The sequence below is a fragment of the Apteryx mantelli genome, chromosome 24, assembly GCF_036417845.1.
Source record: "Apteryx mantelli isolate bAptMan1 chromosome 24, bAptMan1.hap1, whole genome shotgun sequence".
Taxonomy (NCBI): domain Eukaryota; kingdom Metazoa; phylum Chordata; class Aves; order Apterygiformes; family Apterygidae; genus Apteryx; species Apteryx mantelli.
In genome coordinates, this window is record NC_090001.1 from 2967161 (window position 1) to 2980529 (window position 13369).

Consider the following 13369-nt stretch of genomic DNA (forward strand, 5'->3'; position numbering starts at 1 on the left):
CTCAGCCTGCCTGGGGATTTCCTCACAGTGCAGCAGGGAGAAGCTCTGGGTAGGAGGATCGACCCCCAGCAGGGCAGGTTCATTCTCCCATTGAGAGGGTGCTGCATGGGTCAGGGCTGCTCACAGCTCTAGCTCCTGCACAGGGCATATTTGAGGGGTCTTTTCAAGAGCAAGGTGAAAAAACGGCTATTCGAAAGGGAAGGAGCTTTCCTTCTGGCGTCTGCGCTTTCAGTTTCCTTATTTTGGCAGGGAGAAAAGAGGAAAGAGTTTTCTGGTTTGGCAAGGGACTGCGACTCCTCAGCCTTCACTCTCAGAGGTCAGCAGGTTTGTGAGAAACCTCAGCAAACCCCTTCAGCCCCACCTCAGCCTACAGACAGCACCAGTATCACCTTTATGGCCTCCTCAGGCTTTATCTGACCTGCTCCTTAAGACCTGCATGCACAGAGATGCCCCTGCCCAGTGCCCTGAGCCAGGAGGTTTCTGTCGGGCAGAACTGAACACCCACAGGGTGGGATGGGGTCTGTGCGCACTGACTGGGAAAAGTCATTGGGGCAGAGAATCAGCTTCCAGCAGGGACAGCTCCAGGCAGCAGAGATGGGCAGGGAATGAGAGCAACAAACAGAATCATCATGGGAGGGTGGATTTGGGCAAGTCATGGGCAGTCCCTCTGACGCAGACACCTTCTTCCTCTGAGCCAGCCCCCCACATCTCCTCTCCCATCCAACAGAGCCTCTGCCCTGACAGCAACAGAGTCTGGAGCATAAGCCACCTCCTCTGCAGCCAGACCTCCAGCAGAGGAGAGGGACACGTCTCCTGCCACGGGCCCATTTCATGCTGCCCAAAAACGGGCTGAGAGCACCTGCCCTGCAATGTTGCTGTCTTTGAGGTGTCCAGCTGGGTAAGGTGAAGCCTTTCCTGAGTCCCCATGTGTATCTGTCTCCTTGCCTCCCTTGGCAGCAGGATCATGGTGTTGCTCCTTGTTTGCCCTCCTGTCCGTACTGCTCCTGCTCTTCTCTTGGGCTCCCTGGGGTTGGGGGGTTCAGCTGCAGTTCAGACACCTGCCCTGCAAGTTGTGCAACAGCGGAGTCTGCATGTGAGTGAGGTTGCCCCAGCCCCCTTCTAACCTGTGGGGCTCCAGGAAATGCAGTCTGTGGGGCTGGGAAAAGAGCAGATTCTCCCTTAAGGACAGACCATCTTTAGGACATTTGACTGTTTCCCTGCGGCGTCCTGCCAGGCTTTGAGCTGCCCTCCAGAAGGGCACAGCTGTCTCATAGCATCTCTGTGATGTTTGAGAGACCCATGAAGAAGCTGCAGAGATGCGAAGAGTATGGAAATGGTGGTGGGACGCTGTACAGGGGCAGCTGAAAAGAGCCCTGTGTGTCCTTGGCTAGAAGGGGAGTGTGGAGACCTCCCTCTGCTGCTCTGAGAAAGGGAGAGAACGTTGGACATCTGCACCTTGAAACTGGACTCCTCTGCTCTCAGCAGGGGCTTGTTTCTTTGTAAGGCAGCATATGAGTGTGATCATCCTCCAGCTCAAAGAGGTGGGAACACAGGACAGCTGGGATCAAGGCTAACAGACTAGCTGTCCTCACTCTGCACCAAGTGAGAGTGAATCCTTTCCTCTCAGGACTCAGGAGAAAGCCCAAAGATTTCTACCTTTGAGGAACACTCCCCAGGAGTAACAAGGACATCAAAAAGAAAAAAAAGCAATATTAAAAAAATCCCTAAAACTCTGTTCCTCAAAACCTCCTTCTTTAGAACTGGTGGTGAAGATGCCAAAAAGGCCTTCCACATGAGGAGTGGACTTCACCTGGCAGAAGTTCTGTATGTCAGAGCTAGTCAACTCCATTCCCTCCTTCCCACCACTGTACACCAGGATGGACTCCTCTGGAGCCCATGGGCAGAGGCCGCTGCTCCTCACAGCACACTCAGGCAGTGCAAAGCGGAGCTCAAGCAAGGGAGCTGCACAGAGCTCCTCTCAGCAGAGAGATGCAATATGGGGTGTTGTATGAAAACTGGAAGATCTGGGGGGTTTTTTTGTTTGAAAAGTGTCTCCTAACTTCTCAATGTCTTTTCCTCCTTGGACAGTCCTGCATGCCGATGGTCAGCAAATGTCCAACAGCAGCTCCTTCAATGAGTTCCTCCTCCTGGCGCTCACGGACACACAGGAGCTGCAGCTCTTGCACTTCTCGCTGTTTCTGAGCATCTACCTGGCTGCCCTCCTGGGCAACGGCCTCATCATCACAGCCGTAGCCTGCGACCACCACCTCCACACCCCCATGTACTTCTTCCTCCTCAGTCTCTCCCTCCTCGACCTTGGCTCCATCTCTGTCACTGTCCCCAAATCCATGGCCAATTCCCTGTGGGACACCAGGGCCATTTCCTACTGGGAATGTGCTGCACAGGTCTTTCTGCTTGCCTTTTTCTTCTCGACTGAGTATTCTGTTCTCACTGTCATGGCCTATGACCGCTACGTGGCCATCTGCAAACCCCTGCACTATGGGACCGTCATGAGCAGCAGAGCTTGTGTCAAAATGGCAGCAGCTGCCTGGGCCACTGGTTTTCTCTATGGTCTCCTGCACACTGCTAACACATTTTCCATACCACTCTGCCAAGGCAATGTTGTGGAGCAGTTCTTCTGTGAAATTCCCCAGATCTTCAAGCTCTCCTGCTCTGACTTCCATCTCAGGGAACTTGGGGTTGTTGTGATTAGTGCTTGTTTAGTCTTTGGGTGTTTTGTTTTCATTGTGCTGTCCTATGTGCAGATCTTCACAGTTGTGCTGAGGATCCCCTCTGAGCAGGGCCAGCACAAAGCCTTCTCCATGTGCCTGCCTCACCTGGCCGTGTTCTCCCTGTTTATCAGCACTGGCTTGTTTGCCTACCTGAAGCCCCCCTCCCTCTCCTCCCCAGCTTTGGATCTAGTGATGGCTGTTCTCTATGCAGTGGTGCCTCCAGCAATGAACCCCCTCATCTACAGCATGAGGAACAAGGAGCTCAAGGATGCCTTGAGGAAACTCGTTCAATGGATACAATGTCAACACCAGTAACTGACCCTGTGCAGCCACCTATCATTCCCAGGGTATTTGGCCTCAAGGCTATGTGTTGTTCACTTCTTTCTTTCTTTACTTTCCTCTGTTACATTCTTGTCAAAAGACAAAAAGGTTTCATTCATGCCACTTGTCCTCAGGCATCTCCCGTTTGAATCTGACTGAGAGACCGTGTAGAAGCAGGAAGGCAGGCTTCCCGCTTCATCAGCAGAGATGGGGGAACCTCAGAGCCTGCTAGTCTGAGCACCCTCTGATGCCCCCAGTGCAATGAGCAGAGTTTCCCTTTGCAGTGTCTTTCTTGGCACTGACACCAAGGGAGCTCAGGTGAGTACAGGTGGGGTGAGACAATGGGTCCTGTGTCCATTAGGAGAGCTCAGCTTCCCTGGCCACAGCCAGGGTGTGATCTCACACCCCTCTTCTGCGAGGGTGGCAGCCAGGTGTCACCGTGGGCTGGTCCCTTCCCCATACTGTGCTCCATCGTTCACAGTGGAGCGGGAGTGGAGGGTCTGGATGCAGCAGGGAAGTCTGGACGCAGCCTGTGGGGACAGACCCTCTGCTCCTCAGGACCATCCCCTCACTACCACAGCCCACATTTCCTCACTGCAGTCTTTGCATGGGGACTGCAGCCTTCCTGGAGACACAGCCACCAACAGTAGCAGGACTTTCTTTCTTCAGGGCTTCTTTTCCTCACTTCCACACTGGCCTGCTGTGCTCTGAAGTGTGTATATGGCCTAAGAGCTCTCATAATATGGTGGTGGTGGTGCATTCCTGTGAGCACCAAGGGAACCAGGCATTGAGCACCTTTCTGCCAGCCCTGACCTCCAGAATAACATTTCCATAATAAAAGGAGCTCTGTCCTGTGACGTGCCTGAACTCAGGCCTTTCTTCAAAGATGGAGCCAAAAATACACCCAAGGAACTGCACCACAAAAAGGCCTCTGCTCTGCTTGTGAACTCTGTGGGCTCCACAGGATGAGCTCAGAGATCCAGAGAGATCTGTTAGGGAGCAAGGGCTGGGTCCAGGGCTCATCTCTCAGTGAGCAGTGCCAGTGGAGATGGGGACTGGTCTCTGAATTGCCTGCTCAGGGCTGTGCCACAGGTGACAGTGCTGATGAGAGATGCCCATGCTTCTGGAGGAGAATCTTAGGTCCCAGGAGAGCTCAGGGGATCTCCAGGGACATCATGTGCCTTGGGGTGGGCAGTGAGTGCAGCCTCACAAAATGAGGGACAGTCCATAGTGGAGTAACCAGAAGGTAAAGCACTAAACACAGGTATGAATAAGGAAACAAGGGAAACAAATGAGAAGAAGAAACAGGTTTCTCTGTGTACCAGCTCAGGGCAGGTGGCTCTGTCTCCGGGGCTGCAGGAGCTGCCAGAGGGGCTGCAGGGCAGTGCTCTCATGCTCTCCTGGGCAGCAGGGTGGGCATGGAGGGTCTGCAGGCAGAGAGGGAGGGGGATCTGCTGGACACAAAGCAGGTAGTGACCGGCCTCATTGCAGGGCCTCCTTCCCTTTTCTGGAGAGCAGATCCCAGAGAAGGATGTAGGTACAAAAGGTGACTGTATATACCCACAGCAACTCTTGCCTGAAAGCCAATTCAAAGGTGTAAGGAGGGCTTCAGATTTCAGCCCCTACCCACGTAACACTGCCCACAGACGAAAAGCTGAATGAAAAAGTGAGGGCAGCCACTTGGGGTCTGATTTGATGATGCATAGTTATGAGAGCAAGTGTTTCTGTATCCCAGCTCAAGTGTTTAAGCACCATGTGCATCTGGGTTCCTGCTACAAAGAGGATGTTGTCAGGAGCAGCAAGATGGGGCTGCTCCATATGGGAAGGGGAGTCGAGTGCCAAGGGTGCTGGCAAGGCAGGTAGAGCAGTGCCCCACCGATGAGAGGTGCCATCCCTCAGTACCCAGAGAAGAGGAGCAGAGGAGGTTTGGGGATGGTAACCGGGGTCAGGCACAGTCCAGCGATCTCCAGACAAGACTGTAGGGCTCCAAGCAGCCCTGCTTTGTGCAGGAGGTTGGACTAGAGACCTCCAGAGGTCCCTTCCCACTGAAACTCCTCTGTGACTCCATGAATGGGAAGACACCGGGCACAGAGACAGGCTCTGTCTTTCCCGCATGCTGTGATCCTGGCGGGTGAAAGGCAGAGCCCTTGTCCAGCCCCACTCTCCCTTGTCCTCCTCTGCCCCTGAGCTGGCGTCCTGCTGCCCGGCTGGGGCTGGATCCCCGATGTGGGGAGAGGTGGGGATGGCCAGGGAGCTGCTGCCTGCAGAGCTGGTCCCCAAAGTGCCAGGAGAGGGGCCAGGGGCTAGAAGCAAGGGGGCAGCAGGCCAGGCAGGGGCAGGGGTGGGCAGGAATGCAGCAGGGGCCTCATGGAGGGGGTGCAGCAGGTTTTGCTGCAGCACAGCGGCTGTCACCTTTGCCTCTCTTCCAAAAGGTCCCGCACAGCTCCCGGGCAGGAACAGGCTGTTCCCCCATCCCCATGCTGCCCTCCCAGCAGGATGGGACATGCAAGGAGATACTTGGCCTGTCCCGTGCTCAGGGCCAGCTCCCTGGGGCTGGCACAGCTTGGCCTGAGGCACCTCCAGCTCCTTGGCCTCTGCTCCAGCATGGCTGGCACAGGGACGAGGAGCTCCTTGGGCAGGGCAGAGTGAGACTGGCTGGGGCAGCATGAGGGGTAAGATGGTGAGAAAGGGGGGTAAGAGGGGTAAGAAAACTCCCTCATGCATCCCGAGAGGCTCCATCTGCCTCTTCCACACTGCCCTCTGCTCCCCTCCCGCTGGACAAAGTGGAGCTCAGCATTGCCTGGGGACTCTCCTCCCCAAGGGGAGCAGAGGGAGGGCCTTCACCAGCCCCACACTGCCTTTTCCACCCCCAGCCTTTGCACTTGCATGTGCCCACTTGCCTTCACCACTGGAAGCCCATGAAAATCCCAGCGCTCCTGCCCTCGAGCTGGCATCCAGCCTGAACCTGGAGCCTGGCTGGCCACAAAGGCACCACCTGTCCAGTGCACCGCCAGGGTGGCTCGGGAGAGGGCAGCTCCCCTCTGCCTCGCTGGGGCTGGGCATGAGGTCGGGACCAGGCACAGCTTTTCCCCAGGGATCTCCCTGAGGAGCCATTAGGGGCGATCTTCCACCTCTGCCCTGGCAGCAGCACCACCCATGCTCAGGGTGCCGGGGGGAAATGAACAGAGGGTGGAAGGGGGACGGGCTGCCCAGGGGGAGCATTGAGACCTTGTCCGTGCACACAGGGATGGAGTGAGGAAAGCCAAAACTCAGCTGGAGATGGAACCAGGAACGTCGCACATGGAAAGGGCTGGAGCATTATTCAATGATTATGAAATGATCCCCCAGAGTCTGGGGGATCCAAGCACCCAGCCCCTGCCCAGTCCTGGCTGGGGCCCCCACAGCTGTTAGCAGACAGCCGTGCTCCCAGATCTGCTGGGGTCTTTTGCAGAAGAGCGACCATGCAAGGCTGGCCTTTTCCCCTCCATCAGGATATGGAGAGTTACAGGAGGACGGAGCTGGCCATGCACCACCCCACAGCTGAGGTGAGCAGCCAGCAGTGGAAAGGGGCCATGTGAGGGGCTGGTCCAGGACAATGGCTGTGGGGCAGCTCCCCCAGTATGTCCATGCAACACAGGGAACAACCTGGGCTCTTCTCTTCTGCACCCTCCATGTCCTGGTGCCTTTCCCAGGAGACTTCCATTTGCCTGCAAGCACACTGGTGGGTGCTCCCACACTGCTGTTCACACACAGGAGCTGCCTGCTGGCATTTTGCCTCTCTCAGGCCCTTTCCAGCCCATCTCAGCAACTCCCCAGCTCTCCCCACCTCCCCTGCCCTCTCCCCAGCCCAACCAGCAGAGCAGCCCAGGCTGAGGGTGGGGAGGGACACTCCCTTCCCTGTGCCTGCTGGGTCCCCACTGCTTCTCCTGAGATTTCTGAGCTCTCATTCAGTGCATTCTTCGGTTTAGCCCTTTACCTTTGGGCGACTCCACTTGGTTTTGGGAATCTCCACTCACTGCCCATCCCAGGCACATGCTGTCCCAGGAGATCCCCTGTGCTCTCAGGGTGGCTCCATATTCCCTTCCAGAAGCATGGACATCTCTCACCAGCCCTGTAATACGGCAGACAGTCCCCAGCAGACACCACTTGACCACTCACCTGCTCCAGGGACACTGGGCACCCACAAGTTACAGCTGACTCCAGCCCTCCTGCCCAAACACATCACCCTAGGAGCTCATGCCCCTTAGCCCATGGAAAACCCAAGCACAGCAAAGGGCCTTTTTGGGTGCAACGCCCTGAGCACATTCTTGGCTCCAGCTTGGGAAGAAGAGCCCAACCTTCAGGCACTATCCTCAGGAAATCCCCTTTTATTATAGACATGCTGACTGGGAGGCCTGCCCGGACACAGTGCTACACAGAATTATGGAAGGCTTCTAGGTCAGACAGATGGGCTCTGTGCTGCTGGAGAAGTGGGATGAATTCAAGCACATACAAACAGAATTATCACAGATAGAATGCCCAAAGCACAAGAGTTGCCCAAGGTAAATTGGAAATCCCTTGTGAGGAGAGATGGGCAGTTCATTGCTGCTGTAGTACCAGTTGAACCAGTTTTTTCAGTGCGTCCTTGAGCTCCTTGTTCCTCATGCTGTAGATGAGGGGGTTCACTGTTGGAGGCACCATTGCATACAGGACAGTCACCACCAGATCCAGAAGTGGGGAGGAGAGGGAGGGTGGCTTCAGGTAAGCAAACGTGACAGTGGTGATGAACAGGGAGACCACAGCCAGGTGAGGGAGGCACATGGAGAAGGCTTTGTGCCGACCCTGCTCAGAGGGGATCCTCAGCACAGCTGTGAAGATCTGCACATAGGACAGCACAATGAAAACAAAACATCCCAAAGCTAAACAAATACTAACCACAAGCACCCCAAGTTCCCTGAGGTAGGCATCTGAGCAGGAGAGCTTGAGGATCTGGGGAATTTCACAGAAGAACTGCTCCACAACATTGCCTTGGCAGAGTGGTATGGAAAATGTGTTAGCAGTGTGCAGGAGACCATAGAGAAAACCAGTGGCCCAGGCAGCTGCTGCCATTTTGACACAAGCTCTGCTGCTCATGATGGTCCCATAGTGCAGGGGTTTGCAGATGGCCACGTAGCGGTCATAGGCCATGACAGTGAGAACAGAATACTCAGTCGAGAAGAAAAAGGCAAGCAGAAAGACCTGTGCAGCACATTCCCAGTAGGAAATGGCCCTGGTGTCCCACAGGGAATTGGCCATGGATTTGGGGACAGTGACAGAGATGGAGCCAAGGTCGAGGAGGGAGAGGTTGAGGAGGAGGAAGTACATGGCGGTGTGGAGGTGGTGGTCGCAGGCTATGGCTGTGACGATGAGGCCGTTGCCCAGGAGGGCAGCCAGGTAGATGCCCAGGAAGAGCCAGAAGTGCAAGAGCTGCAGCTCCTCTGTGTCCATGAGCGTCAGGAGGAGGAACTCATTGAAGGAGCTGCTGTTGGACATTTACTTACTCTGAGCTTTGGGGCCTGTCCAAGGAGGAAATAACAGCGACAAATTAGAGCTCTGAGGCAAACCCATCCCATTACTCATAGAAACCCCCATGTCTTCTCTGTCCTTTACATTCAGGTTCTGCTCCCTGTCTGGAGCTCTGGTTTGCGCTGCCTGAGTGTTGTGTAGAGCAGGGGCCTCTGCCCATGGTCTCTAGAGGAGTCAGTTCTGCCCTGCTGGGGGGTGTAAACAGAGGTGTCAAACAGTCCCAGGTATTTGGTGGGATTCCTGCGGATGGACACCATGAACTGAATGGATGGGTCTTGGTACAATGACCCAGTGGGAATTTTCTCTATTTTCCATAATGAGAGATGAATATAGCACTCATGGCAGTTGTCTCTGAAAGAGAAGACCCTTGTGAGAGATTCCTCTCCCCCACCCTTGAGCACCTCTTGCACAGAGGTGTCTGTATCTGACTCACAGGACCAGACCAAGGACTCTCAGATAGCACAAAATGCTAGAGGGAAGCTGTACTCTTCTGGAAGGCAGCTTGCAGATTGGCAGGACACCCCAGGGAAACTGTCAAGGGTCCTAAAGATGGGCTCTCCTTAAGAGGGAGACAGCTCATTAAGACTCTAAAGGGAGAGACAGATCCAAAGGTCTGTGAGAACCCTCAGCAGGTCCCTTCATCCCCACCTCAGCCTACAGACAGCACCAGCGTCACCTTTACGGCCTCAGGAGAGTTTTTCAGACCTGCTCCTTAGGACCTGTGAGCACAGAGATAGCCCTGGCCAGTGCCCTGTCCCGGAAGCTCCAGGCAGCAGAGATGGGCACGGACTGCGAGGGAATTCCTAACAGAAACAGCATGGGAGGATGGATTTGAGCAAGTCAGGGACAGTGGTGCAGTGCCGACGCCTTCCCCAGGGTGCTCAGGTCTGCCCTGCACAAACCTCCCAGCAGCAGCGCACTGTCCAGGGGCATTCCCCTGCGTGCAGGTGAGAAGGAGCAGGTCAGATAAACCCTCAAGAGGTGACCATCCAAGGGGAGTTTGCTGCTGTCTAGAGACTGAGGGGTTGCTGAAGGGTCTTTCAGAAGTTCCTAGCAGAACTATTGATTGCTCTTTGAAACTGTTAATGAATCTCAGTCCCTTGTCCCAACCTGACAGCTCCATTTCCATTTTCCCCATGCCAGCTAGAAGGAAACTTAAAGCACCAACTCAGAAAAGAGCTTTTTCTTTCAGGAAACACCTGTCTTGGCCTTACTTTTGCAAAGTCCCCTCAGAAATGGCCTGTGCCTGAGCTAGAGCTGTGAGCAGCCCTGATCCACACAGCACCCTCTCAAAAGAATGAACTCTTCTACCAGCGGTCACTCCTGCCACCCAGAGCTTCTCCCCACAATGCCATGGGGAGCTCTCTGGGTAGTGCTGACCTGTGCAGGCAGCAGAGTCACTGCCCCGGGCAAACAGCATCCTGGGGTGAAGGGACACTGCTCCGGAAAAGAGCCCTGGTCAGACCTCTGTGCACACCCAGGCTTTGCACCCCTGCAGCAGTCCCTGGGAGAGGACAGCAGGATGCCCTGTGCCTGTGACGGAGTGGCTAGGAATCCCTACTCTGAAGCACCTTCTTCTCCTCTGCACTGGAGAAGCCAGAGGTACGATCCTTAAAAATCATGGGATGGGATGGGTTTAGAAGACCCCTCCAGGAACATCAGTAACATTGCCCTGCAGCCAGAGACTTACTGTGTCAAGGGTTGTGAAGATTTCTCCCACAAGGAGCACTCAGCTGTCCTCCCACTCCTCACTGCCTTTCACTTCTCTCTCTCTCTTGTCTCATTGCATCTCAGCAACAGCAGGCAGTGCCCAGAGCCCTGCTGCTCTTGACAGGAGAGCTGCTCCTGGACACAGCTCTCTCTCAGCAGTGCTGCCACGTTGCCAGGAACTCCCTCCATCCCAGGAGCCTGCCTCTGCTCAGGAGCAGAGGCCCAGCTGAAGGCATCAATCCCTTGTGCTCCCTCCACCTGGGAAAGGTTCACTGACATAGATGAAAATAATCACCAACAGTCCCTCTCCAAACACTGAAGGAAGACTGATTCCAGCATTACAATTTTTTCTCATCAGAGGATGGTTATCTGCAGGAGGTGGAAATGTCCCACTCTAGAAGACCCCCTTCCCATCTCTTAACTAGGCAGGAACCTAGACGAGGCCAAGAAGGGAGGTCATTTACCCATGGTTCAGGTTTTGATTCAGATGAGTCAATCTGGGCATCACATGACAGTTTAGGAGCCCCTGGGCTGCAGTGGGATTCAGCTCTCTCCCATGAACTCCACAAACACACAGGAGGTGGGATTCCCCGTGCCCAACCTGAAGCGTGCACAACAGAGATGTCTGTATGCGAGCTCCTTGTCTAAGCTCCCATTATAATCACTGGAGATGAAAGGTTGAAGGCAGTTCCTGGCAAAAACTGGTGATGTTTGCAGAGATAGAGGTGGCCCAAGGCACGTGTCAGTGTTTGCTTGCGCTGATGGAGCAAGTGTGAGACCTACATGCTTCAAGATCCTAAGCTGGGGGCCAGGTGGGGAATTTCCCAAGCCATCTGAAATGACACTACTAGAGCTCCAGTCATTATGAAGCTGAGACACATGAAGAACCCGACAGTGCAAACTGCTACTGTAATTCAGTTCAGACACTTGTTATAATGACAGAGAAATAGGCTGGCAGGGCCGTGTCAGATTCCTGGCGTTTCTAGCAGAAGGGCTCGTTCAGAATCACAGAATCACAGAATGGTTGAGGCTGGAAGGGACCTCAGGAGATCATCTAGTCTAACCCCCCTGCTCAAGCAGGGTCACCTACAGCACATTGCCCAGGACCCTGTCTAGGCAGCTTTTGAATATCTCCAAGGATGGACACTCCACAAGCTCTCTGGGCAACCTGTTCCAGTGCTCTGTCACCCTCACAGTAAACAAGTTTTTCCTCATGTTCAGATGCAACTTCCTGTGTTTCAGTTTGTGCCCGTTGCCTCGCGTCCTGTCACTGGGCACCACTGAAAAGAGTCTGGCCCCATCCTCTTGACACCCTCCCTTCAGATATTTGTACACATTGATAAGATCCCCTCTCAGCCTTCTCTTCTCCAGGCTGACAAGGCCCAGTTCCCTCAGCCTTGCCTCATATGAGAGATGCTCCAGTCCCTTCATCATCTTTGTAGCCCTCCGCTGGACTCACTCCAGGAGCTCCATGTCTCTCTTCTATTGGGGAGCCCAGAACTGGACACAGTACTGCAGGTGTGGCCTCAACAGGGCTGAGGAGAGGGGGACTATCCCCTCCCTTGACCTGCTGGCAACACTCTTCCTCATGCACTCCAGGATACCATTGGCCTTCTTGGCCACAAGGACACATTGCTGGCTCAACTTGTCCACCAGCACTCCCAGGTCCTTCTCTGCAGAGCTGCTTTCCAGCAGGTCAGCCCCCAGCCTGTACTGGAGCATGAGGTTCCTCTCCGCCCACCTCTCCAGCCTGTCCAGGTCTCTCTGAATGGCAGCACAGCCCTCTGGGGTATCAGCCACTCCTCCCAGTTTCGTATCATCAGAAAACTTGCTGAGGGTGCACTCTCTGCCTTCATCCAGGTTATGTTTCCAGCAGATACTGCATGGGACCTACAGAAAAGCCATGCCCTTTTGGAGTGGTTGCTGGAGAAGTGCCCCAGGGGGCCTCAGGTTTCCTACCTGTGCCCAAACAACGCAATCCCACCTCTGCCTTTAGGCAAAGTCCATACTGTCTGCATGCAAGTGTGCTGCATAAACAGGAAGCATATCACACCAAGGTCTCCACGCCTGGCCCTGCACTCTTGAAATCTCCCAGCTCTCCTTCCCCTGAACCTCTTCTCACCCGCAGATGATACAGGGACTGTGTTAAGGAAGTCCACAAGGTGCCTGGATCACAGGCTGTGCAGGCCCAGGGATGTTCTCTGGGGCACCTTCTCCTTCCTGGGGATCCATTCACATCTGCCACTGGCCTCAGGGTGCTGCAGGGTTGGCTCAAGCACCAAACCCCTCTCCTTCTTTTCCTGCACAGCCCTGCTCTGTTTCTCCCTGGCCTTGGGCACTGCAGGTTTGCTCTTTCAGTGGGAACCCTGTTTCACTATTACGTTGCCATCTGCTCTCTACGCCAGCATGTCTCTACTCTGAAGTGGGGCCATTGCCTATTCGGTGTCCTTGGCTCTTGGCAACAGGTTTCCCTATGGCCAACCTGTTCTCTGGGCTACAGCTGAGGCTCTGCCGCCCAAATATACACATGCAGGCAGCAGCATGCAGCCTGGGGCCCAGACAAGAGGCAACGGAGATGCACAAGCAGTCACAAGGCTGCAACATCTTTGGAATAACCGAGATGTGATGGGATCACTCGCACAACTGGAGGGCTGTGATGGCAGGGTACAGGCTCTTCAGGGGAGCCTGGGAAGGAAGATGAGGAGGGGAGATGCCCTTTGTGTGAAGGGGCAGCTTGGATGTATGGAGCTCTTCCAAGGGATGGACAAAGGGCTGGGTGAGCGCTTGTGGGAGGACATCAGAGTGAGAGTGACATCATGATGGGAGTTCCAGAGAATCCAGTCAGGGTGAGGAGGTGGACGCAGTCTTCTTTAAGCTACCTGAGGAAGCCTGTGGCTCACAGGGCCTGCTTCTTGTGGAGGGACTCTAATCTCCCTGACATGCAGTGGAAGGGCAAACAGCAGGGTGGAAGCAGTCCAGGAGGTTTCTGGAGGGTGTCAGGGCAGCTTCTTAGCTCAGCTCCCTGGTGGGCCACCAAGCATGATGCTCACCTGGAGCAGGTG

The 13369-nt window shown here is 54.8% G+C and overlaps 1 protein-coding gene across 1 annotated transcript; it reads left to right on the forward strand.

Annotated features, from left to right (window-relative positions):
- Nucleotides 1–2201: 2201 nt before the first annotated feature.
- LOC136994104 (olfactory receptor 14A16-like) lies at nucleotides 2202–3047 on the forward strand (the record flags this gene model as incomplete). Its single annotated transcript, XM_067310357.1, has 1 exon — nucleotides 2202–3047. A coding segment is annotated over one exon (846 nt), but the record flags the coding sequence as incomplete, so codon positions are not given.
- Nucleotides 3048–13369: the final 10322 nt, after the last annotated feature.